At 41.4% G+C, this 21,338-nt stretch overlaps 1 protein-coding gene across 1 annotated transcript in view; it reads right to left on the bottom strand.

The window, feature by feature from the left end:
• Positions 1-4,170: 4,170 nt before the first annotated feature.
• The window catches only part of tsc22d2 (TSC22 domain family 2), a 36,426-nt gene continuing 19,258 nt past the window's right edge, over positions 4,171-21,338 (bottom strand). The window contains exons 2-3 of the mRNA XM_041935636.1: positions 7,201-7,252; positions 4,171-6,641 (exon numbers count right to left, since the gene is read on the bottom strand). Coding sequence (XP_041791570.1) covers positions 6,336-6,641; positions 7,201-7,252 — 358 coding nt within the window. The 3' untranslated portion in view covers positions 4,171-6,335. The remainder of the gene's footprint in view (positions 6,642-7,200; positions 7,253-21,338) is intronic.

Raw genomic sequence — 21,338 nt, forward strand, 5'->3', positions numbered from 1 at the left:
CTCACTCACTAAATCTGCATATTTCTCATGTGTTCTCTCTATCAATATAATGTAGAGTCAAAATATATTCCTTAGAATGGGAAAGTTCTTTCTATGCAGTTTCAAATGAGTATTTTCTCAAATAGCTTTCTTGTGAAGAGCATTCATTTTGCTTGTTCAAATGAAAACTTACATACTCTTTTCTCCCCCCACATTTTATTTATGCCTTCTTGCAATTATTTTACTATGACCCAGAATGCCTCTCTCAAATAACCATCTTCCCATTTCTAATAACACATTTTCAAAAATGTCATTCATCACAACTGGGAGCAATATAGGATGTATCACACTTAATATCATACTCCTACTTAATTGCAATTTCAGGTCCCACTTTTACTTTTACCTCCATTATCTAATTAAAAACTTCCCGTCCAATCACCATTAAGTGTCACTTAATAAGACGCTGCTCATAGCACATCATTCATTTTTTGTGCATCAGGTAACACTGCAGTTAGTGTTTCTTTAGTAACTCTAGACATTACACCAGTATCTTCCTTTTCTAAATCCACTTCGACAGCTTGCAGTTATATCTCTTCAGTTGCCCTGAATGAGTAATTAGTCTTTCAGTAACTGTTTGGTCCATCAGTTCACATATATGCATCTTTAAGGCAATTGGTTTTTAATTGGGGGGGGGGGGGGGGGGGGGGGGGGGGTTTATTGAGGACATGGGGACAAGTGTAACTAACAATACTATGGCTCCATCTGTTACATGCATGTGCCAGTGAGCATCATGCACAATACAAGGGCCCTGGTACTGGAACACCTTGGCACCCACTTTCATATCATACCCACATGATGGCACCAAAGTGTTGAATTTTCTGCTAACTCCATGTACTCAAGTTCACATGAATCAGTTTTAGCACTTGATGGCAGTGGCGAGTCAGCAGTAATTTCTAGGCGCGGTTGCAGATGACTGTATGGTGAGCAACTCTCTATACGAAACACACGAGCACGTTCACAATGTGCACAAATCACTGCTGTGGTTACATACGACTTCCTTCCACTGGGCTGAGTCAACTTATGTGACACTTGAGATTCTTTGGAAATGTTCGGTAATGCTGAGACAAGAAAATTACACAGTTATGACGAGTGAATGCTTTTTGCAGAGAGAGGGGAAATCTGATGTTATTTCATCACTCTGAAATATGTTCAAATATTGTGGCCCCTATGAGTGTCAGCTGTACATTTCTTGAACAGGAAGTCTTAGAATTGAGATTCTGAACAATAATGCAAGCCAGTTCTAACACCGATGCATCAATAAATCCTTATAGCAAGTTTTTAAAGTCTTCATCTAGATGAATTTAATAATTCCAAGTTCAAGAAACATTTGATGTCAAAATACTTCTGAGTGAAAGTCCTGCATTCAATATTTTACTCAAGCAAAAGCGCAGAAGTTTTGTCTTTAAAACGGAAGTACTGATAATGAACTCATAATTAACATAGCAACATGTTGATGTCATTTTATTTTTTTCTACTTTTGCCCATTAATGCTTATTTTATTGACATAATTGTAGATTTTGTATGTATATTTCAAATCTGGAAAAGTAACTAGTGACTGTACCTGTCAAATAAATGTAGATGAGTGTATTGTTTCCATTTGAAATGTACTGGAATGGAAGTATAAACAAGCATAAAATGAAAATACAGAAATAAGGAGCCTACTTCACAATTGTCCTTAACTACTGCACAATATATACAAGCAAACATGCTCATATGACACGTATTCAATACATGTCAGGAGTCAGAACATGTCAGGATAAGATGATAATCGCGTTACAGCAAGAGGAAGCGCTTCTATAGCATTCACTCATCAGTCATGGTCTTGTATTTACTGCACTGTATTTGCGCACAGTGACGTGCAAAACACACCCTGCTTCTCTGGATGAGCTGCTGTGACTCAGAGCTGTGACCTGCTGGAGCATGAAGACATACGGTGGGTGGGAAGTAGGTGAATAAGAAGAGCTGTCACGGTGACACAAAGCCCGGTTGATCCAGTTTTTGTGCTTGCAACAGTGTGCCGGTGTCTTTTGTTCATGTTATACAACACACGCCTTCATAGTACCTAATATAATAATAATAGAAGCTTTCTATGAAAAGAGTTAACAAAAATCTAAGGCCATCCACAGTCAGGCTGGGGTTAAAATGAGCCAGGATGTCCATTCCAACTTTTTTTTCTTCTGCAATGTGCAAATAAGTGCAGGTAAGACTTTTTCTTCTCACTTTATTCCCATGTTGGGAATTGATGAGGAGTATAAAAGTGACAAAGGGGCCTTTGGCTTTGGTGTTGTTGCAAGAACATGATAGGATTGTGACTCAGTTACTTGGGGAGTTGCTGATATTTCCTTCTCTTGAAAAGTCTTTTTTTTTTTCATATGCAGTCTGCTTTGGTACAAAACTTCCCTCCCATTAGAAAATGTGACGGTCATTGTATCAACAAGCCACTAATTCAAAGGTAAAAAAGGTGGGGCGGTAAAAATCACCAAAGATCAGAGGTGACTCAGTGCTTTTCTCTGAAGCCACCACATTTTCTTGTTGGTACGAAGCCGCTGTTTACCCACCTGTCTCTTCACCACTGCAGACCTGCACAAAGAGACGCTGAATGAGCCGACAATGGACAATGACGTGGTTCAGACGTCCTCCATCTGTGATGAAGCTGATCACAGAGGAGTTGTTCTGGATCACGTATTTTCTCTTTGTTGGAGAGCAAGTACGACACTCAGTTTGTGAGTGATTTAGGACGTGACAAACGTGTCAGAGTCTTTGCCAAACGCAACAATGAGTCAGGACCTGGAAAGAGAAAAGAGCAGAAACGTTGCACGATGAAGGATCAGACAGGCTGTGGACACAGTGAGAGAAGATATGGGCACCGATTTCATTTGATGAAGAAGCCTGGGAATAGTTGGACTTATTATAGAAAGCTTTTCCATTAAACCAACTTAGAGCTTAAGTGGTTTAAGCCTGATTTAGAAACCACAATGATTTGAAAATTCACACACACTAAAGATCTGAAACAGGTTCCATCAGTTTGGCGAAAAATGAAACTGGGACACAGAGAGGCCAGCTGAGTTTGGGGAGAGGTTACATGCCAGAGTTGCTTTGAAAATTACCACCTTTCTCAACAAGTATGAGGCATCGGTTATGCCTGAAATGTCAGGTAGCTGATTCGTCACTAAGGATTTCAGACATGCCTCTGCGCAGGTGTCAGCTTCCTTTCCTCCTCCAGAAAAAGCACACTGTTTTATTTGTCCTTCAAAGGAACACGCAGAGACTATTTACTTCCCTGCTGGAAAAATAAATTCTTCCAACCATCAACCGGATTCCACAGAGGAGTGTAATTAGAGTCTCCTGCTGTTCTGAGGAAGTGCGGGAAGAGGAATTGAGCTGTTTTATATGATTGTGACTGGGAAATGATGTGGACACTTACTGGTAAAGTCTGGAAAAAATAGAGCTACAGATATTCACATCATAGATATATTGGTCAGATTTTTGTTGAACATTATAAACACAATCGGACGCTTTGTGTAAAGACATCGTACACACTTTTAAAAATTCGTTTTATCGTAAATCGTTATTTTTCTCCTCTACTGTTCCTGTCCCATCCGTTTTACTTTTAAAATTCAATTGATATGTGGTATATGTTGGTATACATTTGTATGTATGGCAACATTTAGGATGTTTTGGGGGAAAGATATTGAAAATACATTACATTGAAATACAATGTAAACTGGTGAAAATATTATAAAATAAATCACAAATTGTCGAAATCCTGTTCTAAACCTAACACTAACGACGGGGCGTGGTTAGCATTTATCTGCATATCTTTCTCGTGGTCGGATGTTGTCCAGGAAATTAATGAAATACTTGGAATATCTCATGACCCAGCTTCCTGGATCCTGGGGTTTTTCAAACCGCTTTCTCTGAATTTGTCAAAGGCTCGCAACTCATCAAGCTTTTAGTTGCTGAAAATTATATTCTGTGATAGACAATGTATGCTTTCACAATCTGAACACCCTCCTGATTTCACGAAACGGATCAGTCAATCTTGTTGTTTGCTGAATGTAATGAAATTGTCATGAGTGGATTTCCTGTTCACAAAAAGGGGACTGGGGGGAATAAAAGAAAACAAACATGAAGACATTTTCTTAATAAAACAGTAATTTATTTTTGACTGAAAACTAAAATTGTCTGAACAGCACATTACAAGGGCATTGTTAAGATATTTTCTCCAAGGCTCAGTGATCACTTTCATACAGTACACTTGGCATGTACGCGGCATCTCCTTCAAACGAAAGAAAAACAAAGGAAAAAAAAATACTCTAAGGAGACAAGAAATAAGCCCATTTGCAAAAAGAAAAGAAATCAAAGAGTCCATCCTGTAGAAAGATGACTGATTGTACGATTACCAAGCATTTTGGTTTGGTTCTAAGCCACAGAGAAAGAAACCGGATCGCCTGACGACAGCAGACGACGGCACAGGAGGCACAAAATACGTGACACAGACAGGACATCCCATAATATGCTCTGACACACAATCGAAGTGTGAAATGTCTAAGAGTTTCCATTGTTTTCGTTTTTTTTCCTGCGGATAATGTTGTCTAGTTTTATTTTTCTCTTTGTAAGCAAAGTGTTGGTACACTACAATCGAAATCTAAATGCTGCATTCATTAAATACATTAAAACCTGCAAATGTAACAAAACCTTTTCTCTGCATATGAAACTCAACACAGCATTAACATGAAAAAAAAAAAAGATGGCTCCTTTTCTGACTACTGTTTTGTGCACAAGGCCCTCCGCTCCATCCGCCACAAACACCTTTCCTTTCTTTTTTTATTCATACCCCCGTCTACTTCCTCCACCCTCTCTGCCCATTGTTCCCTTTCTCTTTCGTTAATCCTTCCACGATCATTCACAGACTGACGACTTGACAGAAAAATAAAGAGTGCTAGATAAAAACATGAGGTAAGAAAGTGGTTTGATTATAGATCATGCAGAACATGCAAAACAGCGACAAAAAAATATATAGGGAAGGAGAGAGTAGAAAAAAGTATGAGTGTGCATTTAAAAATGGAAAAAAAAAAAGACTTACACAGCTTTGCGTCTTTGGTTATAAAGTAGGTCGAACAATTTTCACAGCTTTTCATCCCCCAACCAAACCCCCAAATTAATTTGTTTTATTTTGACAAAGAAAGTCTAAAAAAAAAAGTAAATTAATAGTTTTCTTTATCGAAACATCCCATCACATCTTAACAACAGGTGTTCTCCTGTACAAACCCTCCTTTCTCTTAATACTTTACACTTTACAAAATATACATTCAACCTGGATTTCACCTAATGTAAGCTCGGCTTTAGTGTTAGCTCTATTTCATGAAGAGAAAAATTTCTATTGTGGAACTTATTGCCTACTTACTGAGATCTACCTGTTGCAAGAGACGACCAAATTTAATACCTGACAGATTCTAAAATACCAAAAGACCAAAGAGAAAGGTTTCTTTTTTGTTTTTAATAAGTATCTCCATGACATTGTTCATTTACATTATGAAAATAGCAGCCCTGAAATAAATAAATGCAAATACTAAAACTGAACTAATGTAAAAGTATTATGATTCATGTCAAAGTACGGTGGCTCTGAGAAAACAACACAAGCTTTTGTTGCAGCATATAACAAGCCGAAGCTCTCGACTCGCTGAACTCAAGCCGAGGTGCCCGCTGGCTGGCGTCGTCCCCCGCTCAGGGGGGACGAATGCTCTCCCCCCACTGCCCCCCCTTGGTTCTCTGGCATCTTTCGGGCCAGAGAGTGATGTGGGGTGGGGATTGCCGGAGGACAATCCCCGCTGGATGTTACAGGACCTTGGTCAGGGCCCTCGCAGGGATGGCAACACCCTCTTCCACCACTTGTTGGCCCAACAAATCGAGCTCTCTGTGCCCTTTGACCCCCGTCTCCTGCACAAGAACAGCATGCAGCAGTTTTATGGTGTGCACCCGCCTGCCCCTCCTTTTTCACCTTTCTTGCAGCCAACCACAGGGACAGAATAAGACTTTTCAAGGGCTGGTAAATGTCTTAATAATGTGAAGGCCTGGTGACGGCAACGTGCACGCACTGAAGCATGGCTCTTGGTGGCAAACAAAGATGTCGCTGTTGTTGATTTTTCCTCAGATGGAGCAAATTGAACGCAGACTCGAGCCTTTTGCTTTATGGAGCTAAGGGGACGGTAGCAGTCGTTGTCTTTACTGACAGGATTTTCCACTCCTGTCCGTGGGTGATGTGTGTTTGAGCGTGTGTACTGGGGGAAGGGGGATCACGCCGACGTGATGTTAGGCTGATGAGGGATACTGTGATTCCCCTCGTGGTGCGCCAAGGGAGGGGTGTTGTTGTTTGTGACGAGTGGGTGTTGTTGCTGCTGCTGCGGCGGCGGTGGTGGCGTGCTGCTGCCCTGGGTGAGCTGACTGGACAGCTGGCCGAGCTGCTCCGAGTTGGCCAGCGACTTCAACACAGCGTTCTCTCTCTCCAAGACCGAGTTCCTCTCGTACAGCTCCTTGATGTGCTCCTTCAATACTTCCACCTCCTCACGAACAGCATACATCAGATGGCTCTTCACCAAGTCCTGAAAGACAAGAAAAGGAAAACTACAATTAACACACAAAATAATAAGAAAGAAATTATCAACTGCATTTTCAAGAGGTCACCTGTGTCGTCCCAACTGTTTAATTAATTATGTTACGCTTTGCATTTCATTTTCATTGAAAAAAAGAAAAAAAAAACAGAAATGATGATGTGATCCTTTGCTGGGGTCTGTACCAAACAAGCATGTTCCCTTACATCTGGAGAATATGAATTGTGTGCAGGGGGCATATCTGTAGCACGACAGTTCTTCATTTATAATGGTATGTTTTGATATATTTTACCTTTTTTTAATGAAGGTCCTGTGATTTGGATGTTGCATGTTGGTCATACTGTGATTTTGATAATATTTTGATAAACTGTCATGGATTATCACATTAAAATGTTCCTCCAAGAGAGTTTCACATTTGTCGTCTCAGAGACAGTCCCTCAGCTTTGGCAATGGGACAACTTGTTTTGAAACAAGTCTCTATGCAGGCTTGCAGAGAATGTGTGTCACATGACCACATTCGTTGTGAACTTCCAATCTGTGGAAAACTCACCATCGCCTGCTCAATCTTGTTATCGATGGCGACGACGCTGGCTCCGGATGCACTGCGGAGAGAAAGAGCAAAAGTTAACCACAAGATACTCATCTCATGTTAACCACGTGCTTTAGATTGATATCGGCTCTTTCACATCCACTTAACTGCCAAAGCTAAACATGACCCCGGTCGACTTCACTTGTACTTCGGGAAACACATTTCTGATATGTAGATCTCTTTCAAGATATGAGATAGACCCAAAATACCCAGTCAAAAAAAAAAAAAAAACCCACAAACTATTTTCAGCACACTTGACAGAACGTGTTGCTGATGAACGCTTTGAAAACCTACAGAGAGTCACTGTTCAAGGTTATTAAAAGCAAATAGAGATGTTAAAAAGTTGCTGCTTGTAAAAACACTATGTTAATAGCCGTACCAGAGATTTACACGAAAAAGCATCGGTGTGAGAAGGTGAGATGTTCGGATGTCTCAAGCTAAACACTCCACCATGCAAAAGCCATCGGCTCCTGATCTGAACAAGGTCCTTAAACACGTCTCCAATGATCTCCAGTAAGTCTGCATTAAGCCACAAAATCCTTGCAATTGAGGACAATAAATGTCAATATACTGAGATATCTTTGGCCCTCATCATCATCACCATGCACAAAAACAGTGGATGCACACAAAAAGCCTAAAAACTGATATTATCTCACTTTGGAGGTACGTTTGTGAGCACATGTCAGCATGAGGCTACACACACTCGGAGAAGTGTACATTTCCATCAGGAGTGCAGTAATACAGACGGGTCACATGACGTGTTTCATCAGTGAAACCAGGTGTCCAACTGAATATGTCATGTATGAATCAGAGCATGATCACACAAACAGGCGGTGAGGAACAACACGTGACTGTATTTGTCTAAAGGGAAGCATTTAAATATAAGTCAAAAGCACAAAGAAGCGCTGTTTATCCGACACATTTCACTCAAATATCTCCCGATAACAATCCACCTGGAGCCTGTTTAAACACCGACATATCAGCCTGTCGCGGTCGTATCCGCTTTTTTCTATGAGTGACTCCACTGTAATGAGATCAGAGCCGGAGCGGGCGGCTCCTCTCCTGCAGGAGCTGCGCGCCGGGTGCGGCTGATGAGCCCTTTTCATCAGCAGGAAAATCTCATTGTTCTCCTCTCTCTCGGTAAAAACATATCTGCATCACGTTCTGGCTTCTTTGTGCATCCCACCTTGTTAATAATCACTTCAGGGCATGCTTTCCGCCTCTCGTACCGCTCTGAGGAAAGAAAGGAAAGCGTCTCCTACTCTACACGTAAAACGACGACCAACTTACTAAAGCGAGCGCACGATCCTCGTAAACAGCGACGCAAAGCTCCTGAATTTAGTACACGGACAAAAGACAAACACAAAGGGGTTTTTATCCGTCTCTTGAAAAAGCGCTGTCTTGCACAATCGCCGCCCTGCTCGGATGTGGACGCAGAACAAAAAAGGAGCGACGCGCGTTCACGCCGCTAGAAGGAGCTCTGGCCTGAATCTGAGATGAACGTGCAGGAAGCATCGAAGCGGTTTAAACTCACCTGTGATAGAGGTGCAGTGAGAAAACACGGCAAAAGATATACAACAACAGGTCAAAGTGTTCAAAAGTGGAGAAAAACGTTTCCTGGATCGACTCAACGTTACAGTGATGGAGGGTTGCTTCAGACTAGATACTGGTGTCGCGTGTGAAATACGTTTACGCAATTTAGAATTTTGATAAACGCGAGGGTTCGTGTGCGTAAATGTGACGTAGCTTGTAGACCCAACTTGGAAAACTGCAGAGGAAAAATCAAATCATGAGCTAACCCCAGCAACCACAGTTGACTGTGCACAGGCTGTGCATTAATTTATAGTCTCACATATGAAAGTAAGAATTACGCATCACCACACTGTGGCCAACAGCATCATATGGAGCAACAACAGCCTCCCAGCTGGCAGCGTCCGTCCTGCGTGCTGGATCGCACGTAGGGCTAGCTGCGGCCGGCCCGGAGGGGGGGACACATACTGCGAACAGATGCCACACTTCAAGAGAAAACATGTTGGAGTGCCACAACCAGAGAGAAGAGCGTGACCTGCATACCACAATGCTGATGGCAAAACACTTTGCACTCGGAGAGAGCAAATGGGCACCGAACAGGTTGGATTTCAACCATGTTAAGATGGCACGAAACACTCAGCTGCATGACTGAGAGTTAAATGTCTGAAGTGTATCCAAAGGAGTACACGGGATCGTGCCACCACGAGCAAGAATAAAAACAAAATAGGCAGAGCATAGGAGGGACCACACAACAAAAGGTTGTATGAAGCACGGCGCAGTCAAAGTTATATAGTCCCACAGTAAAACACACTGCAGAGATCGTGTATAAAAGCCCATTACCTGGCGCATCTTGACCTGTAGGACATCAAACGTCCTGAATACGTCGGCGAGGTTCCCGGCGAGCACGGCAGACTGTAGCTCATTTTGCAGCGCATCTTACCGGTTCTCTAAAGTTTCTCCAAAGTGTGTCTCTGCTCTCCGGCTCTTCTGAGTGCTCAATCACAGACGCTTCCTCTGTTAGCCGGAGCCGAGTTTGCTTTAAACCCGCAGTCACATGGTGAGAAAACAAGGGGGTGGAGTTCAGCCTCCACCTCCTCCCCCTCCACCCAGTCTGCTCCGAGGAAGACTCCGGTACAAATTACATTATTCACTGCCACCGTCTGCCAAAAAAATTACACACCGCGTCTCCAGAGGCACAGGGCGACTTATTCAAAGGCTAAACGTTAATTAAAAAGCAGACAGTGTTTTGCATGTTCTGGCACAGAGGTGTGGCTGTCACAGTGGCACTTTTTGAGTTGGCACTTTTTGCGACCAAATTAAGTTTCCATATACCAGAGGAGTTTTTCCGTCGCGTTGCTCCAGATGTTGACCATCCAAGGCCATTTTAATGTGATTATTCTAAGTAAAGACTGTAGAGGAAAAGAAACATCAAGCTGCAAATTTGGCAAAGCTGTGTTTGAAGACATCAAAAAGACATGCAAAAGGCTGATTGAGCTCACAAACCAACATGTTAGTGACAGAAGCTCATATGAGAAGTTTTTATTGATCACACTGACATTAAGATAATATCAGTGCAATGAAAGGCCAAAGAAAGTCACACTGCATCCATTGGTGAATAAATGTGCTCTGCAAGTAATCAAATTTGTAATGCAGCATTCCACATTTCTACAGTCTTCCTCTGCTCCCCTCTCTTTCCCCGAGCAATGCCAAGAACAAAACATGTGAGGGAAAAGTAAAACCTTACTAATGCCAACTCTCCTCATCTGATACAGTGTCAAAATATGGCTAAACTGCAGCAGGGGTACAATGAGTTGCAGCTCACAACTAGCGATTCGCCAGGCTAAAAGGCTGATACACAGCACGAGGAGAGGACATTCCTCCCTTTGAGGTAAGCTTTTACACATCTGGGACAAAGAGAGAGAAGAATGTCCACAAGTCTGGCCCGGGAATGTGTTTTTATCACACGCACATTGAATCAAGTTAGCTTGTCCAGTGACTGGGAGATCACTCCTGAAGGGGGTTACAAGAACAGGCCTGCAGACTCCAGGGTTGAGAAAAAGGTGACAAGACACAAACCAACAATCAGACGGGGGGCTCGGGGGTATTTTCCTAAGGAAGGTGGAGAGAGAGAGATAGTAGAGACAGGGGGTGAGGGAGGGAGCATGCTTTTTGTTCTTCATATTCTTTAAGCCTCTCCACCTGAACAAGCATTTTTCATGCACATTTGTATGTAGTATTAACAGACTGTGGATATACTTTGTTACAAGTAAACTACTGCATTGAAAATATGGAGAAGTGCAAAAGTATTAGGATCAAAATATACTTAAAAACACCAAAAGTAAAAGTGCTCATTATGCAGAATGGCCCACTTTAATGTTGCAGCTGCTACATGTGTATTTATATATATTTTACATCACTTTACATACTGCTGGGTAGCTGATGAATTTCCCCTTGGGGACCAACAACACCCCGTTGATATAAAAATAACAGAAATGATTTACTGATTACATTTTGTACTGTTAATCTGTATCTGCAAAGTAAACAGTAATTAAAGCTGCAATGTAGTGGAGTGAAAAGTACAATATTTGCCTCTGAGATGTAGTGCAGTAGAAGAAGCCTAGAAAGTAGCAGAAACTAAATACTCCAGTAAAGCACAAGTACCACATATTTGCACTTAAGTGCAGTACTTGAGTAAATGTACTTAATAACCTTTCACCACTAGTAACTGAGCTGAGAAACACCATGAAGTTAGGAATTAGTTCCTGCAACTAGTTACGCTAACATGAGGAGGTGGCTCTCTCTCTCTCACGTTGTTCTGTAACACTGCACTGGTGTTCACAAAGACAAAAGTTTAGCTCAAGTATGCATTAAGAAATGTTTGGGAGACAAAAACTAAACTAATTTGTTGCCATTCGGTGTCCAAGGAAAACAAAGAGAAGTGTACATTTTATTCAGGGAGGAAGACATGTGGTGGTTTATATAAGGACCGCTTGCTGTGTTAACCTCAACATGGGCCTTCCCCACAGACTGCAGCGGCGCACACATGCACTCGTCCCCCCCCACAACAAAGTCTCCAGGACCACAAGGCAGCGCATTCCAACTCTGGACCCCTCCGGCCCCGAGGCCAGTTCCTCTAAACCAAGACATCTGTGTCAGAGCCACCATCACGCTGTGACAACACACAGTCAAGTTCCTCACTGAGGACTAGCTATCAAAACAGTCCTGTAACTGCAATTGTTTGGTTTGATACCATTCAGTGAGCTTTGCCATGGGCACGTCTCACCAACCTGCTCACACATGCTTGCAAGCAGCTCCAGAGAAAGGCGAAAAGTCAGTGCCTTAAATGTAAATATTACTGAGTCCGACTTTATGTGTGGCTCTACATCACGGGAGACACGTGCGGGAGCAAAGTGTGGTCTCCTTCATCTATCTGGGTTTATCACATGATGTTTTATAGCATCAGAAATCCAATGTGCTCTCCATTAAGGGCACAGATGCACCGGCACACGTCCCCGTCGCAAAGCATACAAACACTCACTGTGGGGGGGAGGCAGCTGAATAAACTAGACCTCAACCTTTCAGTGATAAACCCCCCCCCCCCCCTTTGCAAGTGCATTTCAAAACAATAGCTGGAGGGTGGGGGCTGTAACGACAGTGGAGTGCGCTCACTGACGACTCACTGTTGTTCCCTGTCGGATGCATTTATCCCTGCTTTAGTCCAGCTCATGTTGTCCGTTTTGAAAAACGCAGTTCAGCTTCTGCTCCAGATGAGGTCAGCAGAGGCTCCGATTAGCTGTGACACAAAGCGTCAGTGAAGATGCAAAGAGCAGCTCCAGGCAAGAGCAGTGTAGTCAAATCTAAATGATCACAGGGAATTCATTGTCATGGCTGAAGTCAACAAGAAGCATCCATTTTACAAGCTGGCTCAAAAATGAGCATGTTGTTTCAAATTATTACCTCTCATTATTTCTGTTGATGAGGCAAAAATCACTCAGCGGTCTCAGGAATGCTGTCCCTATCGCTCTGACCCTTCATTGCTGTTTGTAGTTGTGATCTAGCAAGCGAAACTTTTGATGCCATCACTAGATGACTTTGTAGTGTTTGCCAAACTCTATAAATGAATATGGACATGTAACAGTTTCAGGTTCAGAGAACTGAAAGTGGCTTCTCAATTTGACTTGCTGAAGAGGTCCAAACAACTGTATGACCCTGCACTCAAACTAATGATCACCCTCTCTGAAAACAAAGAGGCGGGTATTTTTGCAAGAGGGCGTTCTCTACAGGGGACCTGCGAGCCCCTCATGTTTACCTATCTGCTTAGATAAATCAGATCATGGCAGCACTCACGTCCAGTTTTCCATGGAAACCTCCACGGTAAAAAATATACAAGAATTAAAAGTGTCCATTATAATCTTCTAGAGCCCAAACCGACATTCAAATTGCTCGTTTCATTCAAGCCACAGTCCGACAATGAATAATGAATTATCAAAATAGTTAGATAAATGTTATGTGACTGCATCAACTAAACATTTTTTTTAAATTGAGAGTAAATACTGAAAAATCTCATCTTTTAAGTAAACATAGACAACTCCTTAAAGTGCTCAGAAAAAAAAAAAAGAATTTGAACCACAGTACAATTCCATGACAAGAAGAGGAAGATTGTGCAATATGATCAAAAGCCCCAAATTGCTTCAAAAGGGACTTTGTGTTGAGACTGTTCTGACAAGTACATTGTTAGATAGGAGTCTGTTTGTCTGAGTTTGTCATACAACAAACATTTGTTTTGTGTTTTTTGTTGTTTTTTCACTTGTATAACACATGTGAGTATAATGACAATTTGCACAGCAAGATGTGTGACACCAGGAACACACATGCCACCAACATGCTTGTCCTAATCCAAATAAATAACCTGAAACCTGAGTATTGCACGAGGGAAAGAAGTTACACTACACATGAGGCATACTGCTATTTAGCGATGCACCCTTCACATTTCCCTTGAAGACTTGAATTTGCATACTGAACAAAAAGACTCAGAAAACAAAGAATCTTGACTAACTGCACTGTAATGCTTTAAACAATGGTAACAATTGCAGGATGCTGGAAGTATGTTAATATGTGGTTCTGAACATGCTGTACGTTGTACTGTGGGACGTGTCGTCTTCATAAAGGGTGATCCATTCTCAAACAATGGAGACTAAATAAAATAAGACAGACCTCAGCGACCTCTCGTCTGGAGATGGACGTTTTATTTTTCCAGCACTAAATCAGAGTCATGAGTAGATGTGTCTGCTGCCACTGAGTTTCCTCGTAAACAAGCTGAATGAACTGTCCCCACTCGCACCAGCGCCTGTTATGTAAACTCCAGACTTGTGCACATCTCGGTGCGCATATGTCCCTATGTGACGTACTCAAAGCCCACCAGCCTGTCCTCCCTGAACACATGGACACCTCAGGCAGACGGCTTAATGGATGAACCGGAAACCAGGGAGCATGAGAAGGAATCAAAGCCCTCTGGGATTTAAGACAGCCAATGATAAGATCTGAATTCTTGAGAAAGCGGATCATCAACATTCATTTCAACGTGTTATGGAAGGCCTTGTTATTTTAGACGCTAAAATAACTGCCAGCAAGGATGTTTGTTAACGGATGCCAAGCCACCCCTACAGCTCCCGTAGAAATGACAAAGAGCCACAGTGTAATGTGACCATCAAGCTCCATATGCAAACACAGTGGGGGATCCAGGTCAGGGGTCCTCCAGCCTTAAATAATCACTGCCAAAACAGTGTTCAACTTAAACCAGATCTTCAGCATGTAACATGTGCCTCGATATCACATTTCACTACTTTTTTTTCTTTGAGTGATTCGGCCTGAGCCACTCGTTTGCCGAAACGTGGTCTAAGACCCCAGTGGAATGTGTTAAAAGTAATAGTGTTACTCCCGAGGCTTTAATGGGAAAATCCTGCCACCTCACTGTTAACGAGCCTCTGTATTCAGCAGAGCTTTTATCACAGGATCAAGGACTTAGCCTCATTTGGGCTTCCTCTCTGTAGTGCAGGGTTTGGGTCAGACTAATGTCATTAGGCACTATGCTGCAAAAACACTGGGCCTGATATGTGTCTCGGCCATTCTCTTTCTCTCTAGCGTCTGTCTGGCTTTCACAAAGCTTGAGCTTCAGTCATGATTTGACATTACATAGCAGAGATACAATTATCTTAAAGATAAGGGATTTGTGGCCAGAAGGTCAACTGAGGTCAAATGCATAACCCACTCAACTATTTGGGTGCCTACTAGTGCAGGATTTGGCCATCTTCAGTAGCTGTTTAATGGCGAACAGTAGAAGCCTATGGTTATATTAGGTATCTCCCAGGTGTGAATGCCTTGAAGTGACTGAGTATGAAGTGAGACGATGCTGAAAAAGAGGCATGTGTGCTCAGCAAACTTTCCCTGGATAAATAAAGGTCAAATGTCACTCAGGTTTCCAAAGATAGTTGACAGGATGAAAACGGCACGTCGTACAGTGCCGTCTTTGAGACGCGAGGTCTGTTAGCTTAGCGGTGAAAATCTCTGATGGTTATGATCTTCATCCATCAATTCCTCCCTGCATCTGAAAAGGGCTTGTTAAGTTTGAGATCAGAGCTCTGCACAATGTCAAGTCACGTCATGTCCATCAAGGCTTTGCAGTTAGTGATTTTGCTGGAGGGGACGGCCTCCTGTACAACCGCTGAGTAATCCGTTCAAAATTATGTACTTACTGTTGTGTGCACTTCTGAGAAAGACCTTGAAATTGAATTGGGCCAAGTCCTCTAAAGATATGCCCCACAGCCTGTTTGCAATTACAAAGTGTGTTTGTGTGTGTGTGTGCTTTTCATTTCAAGCATTTTCAAGGAAAGGTGATTACAATGGAGTCTATGCCAAGAAAAGAAGTGTATTTGGCAAAAATCCATTAACCGATGTTGAATAAACCACTGATATTTTCTAAAAATAAAAGAATGAGAACAGCACATTGCTGAAAAATGACCAATTAAGCTAATAAAGGAGTTCACTGGCAGGTTCTTTACTATCAGCACATCAAGCGTGAAACTGCAGCTTTCCCACGTTCAACTTTCCTCCTCGTCCCTATCGCAATAATGAAATGTTTGTTTCTGTGTCATAAACAGTGGCTGCATACCTGGTATGGATCAAGTAACTCCCACTGGCCAGGCATGTGGCCACTGATCAGGTGTGCTCGGTTTGAATATAAATCAGTCTTTTCTTTATGGCCCGTTATCATAAAGTTGATCATTGTGGACTGAGGGCAGTAAAAGGGCTGCTGTTGCTTTACTCAGAACCAATCGCAGCCTCACAATGGTTCCATTCAGCAGACCAACAAATCGCTTCCCTGGAATGTTTACAAATGCAGAGTGTAACTTGTAATTTAGTTTGGCTAAAATAAATTCATCCCGTGCTTGTTGCCGTTGAAAGGCGAGCTGTTAACAAGAGGAAATTTAAGCAGAGCTGTTTGGCATCAAATAAAGGTCAATAAGATTTTGAGTGTCAGAAACAGTTTAAAAACCTGTGGTTGTATATGAGCCTTCGTGTAAGTGTGAAAAAACTGGGTAGAAAAAAATTGCAGATGTTTTTTCCCAAGAAAATCACTCAAAATGTTAAAAAATTATCAAAATAGTTGCAAATAAATTTTCTGTCCATTGACTAATTGATGAATCATGTAATTGTTGCAGTTCCAATATCAACGGTGAGGTTATACAAAAAAAACATCTGGTTACAAACTCACAGCAGAAGTTCCCACAATGTGTGTGAAGTTAATCATTCAGGTCCTTCTTTGCACTTTAAATGTACTTTTTAAAAATAGACTTGTTCTTTCTTCTTTGAATCTGTCTCCAGATGTTCACTAAAACATTTTTATTCTCAGAGTTGTTGCGTAACCTCACTGTTGGTACAAAGTTTTGCACAAATCTTATTTAAACATTCTAAATGTTTCCCTACAACTACAAATCTTTTCTACACATTTACAAACTTGAATTTAGTGTTGTCACGGTTTTACAAAGGGTGATATACAACCCCTGGTTTTGAAATTCAGTCTGACCATTACTCCATGAGCTCTAAATCTTTTTGACCCATATTTGAGCCCACAGAGCAGCAGCAGATGTGCCATTGTAAAGATAAACAGGCAAGCATGTTTTGATGCCCACAACATAGTAGAAACTTGCGCAAAACACCACAGCTGTTTATGAAAAAAGTAATGTGGGGGCGCACTGCCGAGCTGAGGTTTCACATATTTCACAAAGCAATCACTTTCAGGAATGCTCCTTTATGCCCTCAAACTGTTTGTGCGCAATCCCCCCTTCACTTCCAACAAGTCCGACCTTGCAGGAGAGCAGGCTCAGGACAAAAGGAGACGAAATGAGGCGGCTCCTCCAGGTTTCCCTGCAGTTAGTTGAAAAGTTCTGAATAACGCTGCACTGTTAGTCACAGAGCCCACAGGCAAACATGAGCTGGACGGGGAACAAACAGAAGTGCTGATTTTTTTTTTGCCAGCTGCAACGCTTAACACTTGCATAACTGCTACTGTTATTAAAAACATCCGCATCTCATCTGGATCGGCTCGCTTTGAAGAGGAACGTGGTCATATGGACGTTGGTGCATCTCACGCTCACTGCAGGGCATTACTCACACACACACACACACACACACACACACACACACACACACACACACACACACACACACACACACACACACACACACACACACACACACACACACACACAAACACAAACTCTGGTTCCACTGTAGTTACATCTGTCTTACTGCACTAATTGTCTGTGTTTAGTTGCCAACGGCTGTAGCAAATCACGGAAGCGAAAATAAACTACGATATTCACATGCCATAGCATGCAGTGATCCGGGATAATCAAAATCAAATAATGCATGTGACAAATCTCTTTGATCACAACTGTGAAATAACAATTGGAGACAAACACATAAACTACACTGTTTGCCTCAATATGAATGATAATGACACTATAACAAAGTAACAAACATAGTTCCCTTAGAGCAACATTTTTGAAAAATATTTATTTCAAGTGCTGCCAAATATAAAATTTCTTCAAAGGATTAATTTAGATGAGAGACAGGTTTTGTCCCAGGAACAGCCATGGGCTGTAGTAGTAGTTTGTTGATTACTGATTGGCTTGGAAAGATCTCATGTGAATCCTCTAGCTAGAACACACCGTCACACACTGTCCCGTTGTGTTGAAATCTGACTTATTAAGTAAAAGTCAAAATTGAAATAACTCTAATTTCCTTGCCAATGCCCTGGGACTTCCACAAATAATCCATAATAATAATCGAAATAATTCTTTGGAGCCAAACTAGGACTTGCCTTGGACTTCTTTGATCAGACATTATCATATGGACAAGCCAACCACATGTTCGACATGAAAAATGTGCTGCCACCTTAACTCCAAAGTTTGTTTGCCGCTGTTTGTTGGCAGCCAATTAAATATCCTTGGCAGAGAGTCAAGACCTCAAACAGCCTCCATAAGAGAGCACAATGGGAACAAAAATGGTCGTGACTCATAGAAACCACTTAAACCACAGACATATTTCAACCCAAGTCAAACCCACCTAGTACGCATTTTCCTACAGTACTAACATCACTCGAAAGGTACTCACATGTGTTATAATGATTAACAATCCATTGATAATGCAGCCTGCCCTCTGTGGGATTTAGAAATGTTTAATAAAGCCATTCATTTACTCCATAACCACGCACAGTATGTTCTGTATCATGAGCAAATGCCAGAAATCAAATATGCAGTCCAAATATTAGTGAACTCCATTTGATAGCAACAGGATGTGAAGTTCACAAAGACAAACAGAGGATTTTAAAAAGGACATTAAGAAATGAACCATTTCAGTTATTCAAAACTCAAAATGACAGAGGGTAGTATAACGCCATCAGAAGTATTTGTATGTGTAACAAAAGGGAAGAAATGCTACGTGAATTCACTTGACGTTTTTGTCCCATTTTTGTCTGATGTCAAACTTCTTGATTTTTGACTGTGGCGAGGTAAATGAAGGGAAGCACTTTGCTTTGAATTGTTAGGCTAACTTAATTTAGCTGACAGCATTTCACACAAGAAGTGCAACAGTCATGACAGGTTAGTTAGTAGTAGTGCAGCTCCAGCTATGCTGTCCATTTCTTTGGCTTTAGGAGGACTTCTTAAAATACAAAACTCAATTTCAAAATACAATTCCCTGAGTCAGCAATCACCAGCTTCTCATCTGAACATACAAAACAGACTTCAGAGAATATTATGTCATATAACACAACCTCTGTCACTGCTATTTGCAGTGCTAAAAGCCCCTGGCAATGTGCTGCACATGTGACGGGGGCAAACGAAACCTGAGCACCGCATCCTTGTGACTGGCAGATCGCGGACACTCAAGGTGTCACAGAAAGTGTCAGAAAATGCTCTTTCCATGCATTACACACTCGCAGTGGCTGAAATGTCCAGCTTGACAAGTCATTTTGTTCAGTAGCTGGTCTCAAACTGCTGTTTTTCTTTAAACAGGGGAGAAATTCAGCCAATAGGGCAAAATAATGATTTATTCATGCAAGTTTCTGAACACAACAATGAAGTAACTGATAGGAGGGATTTTTCCCCAATACCTATAAATCTTCATGTGATAATTTTTCAGTACATTCAGTTTTTTGTCCTCTGGCATTTAATCTGAGGAACAGTAGAAATGTGTATGACACAGCATTTAAAATCTAATCAGACACATTCTTTGTTTTGCCCCTCTGTTGGAAAGTGTGCTACATTTACTTGCTTGGTATTTGAACTATTTTCACTTACTGAATCTCTCCACTTATACCAGGTCTGAAGTTATTTTAGACTTAGTGGTTCTTTAGCACAGTCAAACAAATGAATAAAACATGCAAAGAGAGTGCAAGTGTAAAAAAGTCTAATATGGGTCTAAAGTAGTGATCGACCGATTATTGGCGCCGATATTTGGAGTTCTGACGTATATCTGTATCGGCCTTTTTTTAAATCCAACGGAAGAAATCAATTAAAAACAGGGTTATTTCGGCTAGGATGCAGCCGAAGAGCAACCACATGAGTAGAAGGTAAACGCAGAAAACTCTAACGAAATTGTATTAAACATCCCAGTGCTCTACATCTCACAACTACTACTAACGTTACAGTGTGCAGCAGAATAACGTAAGAGCGGAGTAAACATTAGTGGCAGCTCTGCTAGCTCGTAGTTCCTCCTGACATGTCTGTGAACTACTTGAAAGAAGGCTGCTGATAATATCGAAGGTCAAACAGTCCGTGATAGTAAAAGCATGTGTGTGTGATTGAGAGAGAGCGCGTAAAAAACTCAAACTCAAATTCACCTGTTTTATTATAGAGAAGCACGCTAAGGTGGAGGCTGATTAGTTTTTACCATGACATTAGTTCGCCGATCTGGCTGTAAACGCTCAGCAGACGATGTATTAGCAATTGGGACAATGCATGTAATGTGGAGAATGGTGTGTGTTTGCGTGAAAGTCACATGAAAAACTCTACAGCTCACGACTATGACAATAAGGTAACGTTAAGAGCGGAGTAAACACGAGCGGCAGCTTTGCTAGCTCGTAGTACATCCAACATCGATGTAGAAACAGTCCGTGATAGTAGAAGCCTGTGCGTGTGATTGTGAGAGAGAGTAAGAAATTCAGTTCAGTCTTGTTTTGTTGCAGGGAAGTACGCTGACATGAACGCTGACTAGCTTTTAGCATAACATTACGCTAAAAGCTAGTCAGAAGTGTGTGTGAGGGAGTTAAATTCAGGAGTGATTTATCTGAAAGTCATTTCAGTTATTGTGACATTTTACTTTATTTACTGTGTATAAAATTCAGGGAGCAATTAAATAAGTTTTTATTTAACTCTACAAGAGTTGCTGCTGAGCTTGTTAACGCCATGTACTTTGGTGTGTTTGAACTTAAAACAAAGATAAGTAATTTCAGTTATATTAAAATGTTACTTTATTTACTGTGGAAACATTTCAGGTAGCTTTTTATTTAAGTTTTTATTCACCTTTATAAGAGATGCTTCTGAGTCTAAGAACTCCATGCACTACTGGAGCTATTTAATTTCTATCTGTTACATGCTTTATGCATATAAACAAAGTTAAGTGTTTGTACTATTCAACATTTTTACGCCAATTTTTACACTTTCACTGCAAATGAATATTGGCTCCAATAATCGGTTATCGGCCTCCTTAACAACTAATAAGTGGTATCGGTCCTGAAAAACCCATTTCGGTCGATCTCTAAAGACTAAAAGCAGCTGAGGTCAGGTGGAAATCTCATTGAACACTGAGTTTAAATTGCAAACAATGCTAGCTGAATAAAGATTTCATTTGTTTAAAAAAAAATCCAAAACAAATTAAACTCCTCTGGAAACTGACGTCTCACGTTTTTGACACGTTTTAAGAAAAATGACCATAAAAACCTAACAACAAGTCAAAATGGACAATTTCTTGCAAGGTGTGCAGGGCTGAAGGGGTGCAGGGTCTGG

Source organism: Chelmon rostratus, chromosome 4 (assembly GCF_017976325.1).
Source record: "Chelmon rostratus isolate fCheRos1 chromosome 4, fCheRos1.pri, whole genome shotgun sequence".
NCBI classification, from domain to species: Eukaryota; Metazoa; Chordata; class Actinopteri; order Chaetodontiformes; family Chaetodontidae; genus Chelmon; species Chelmon rostratus.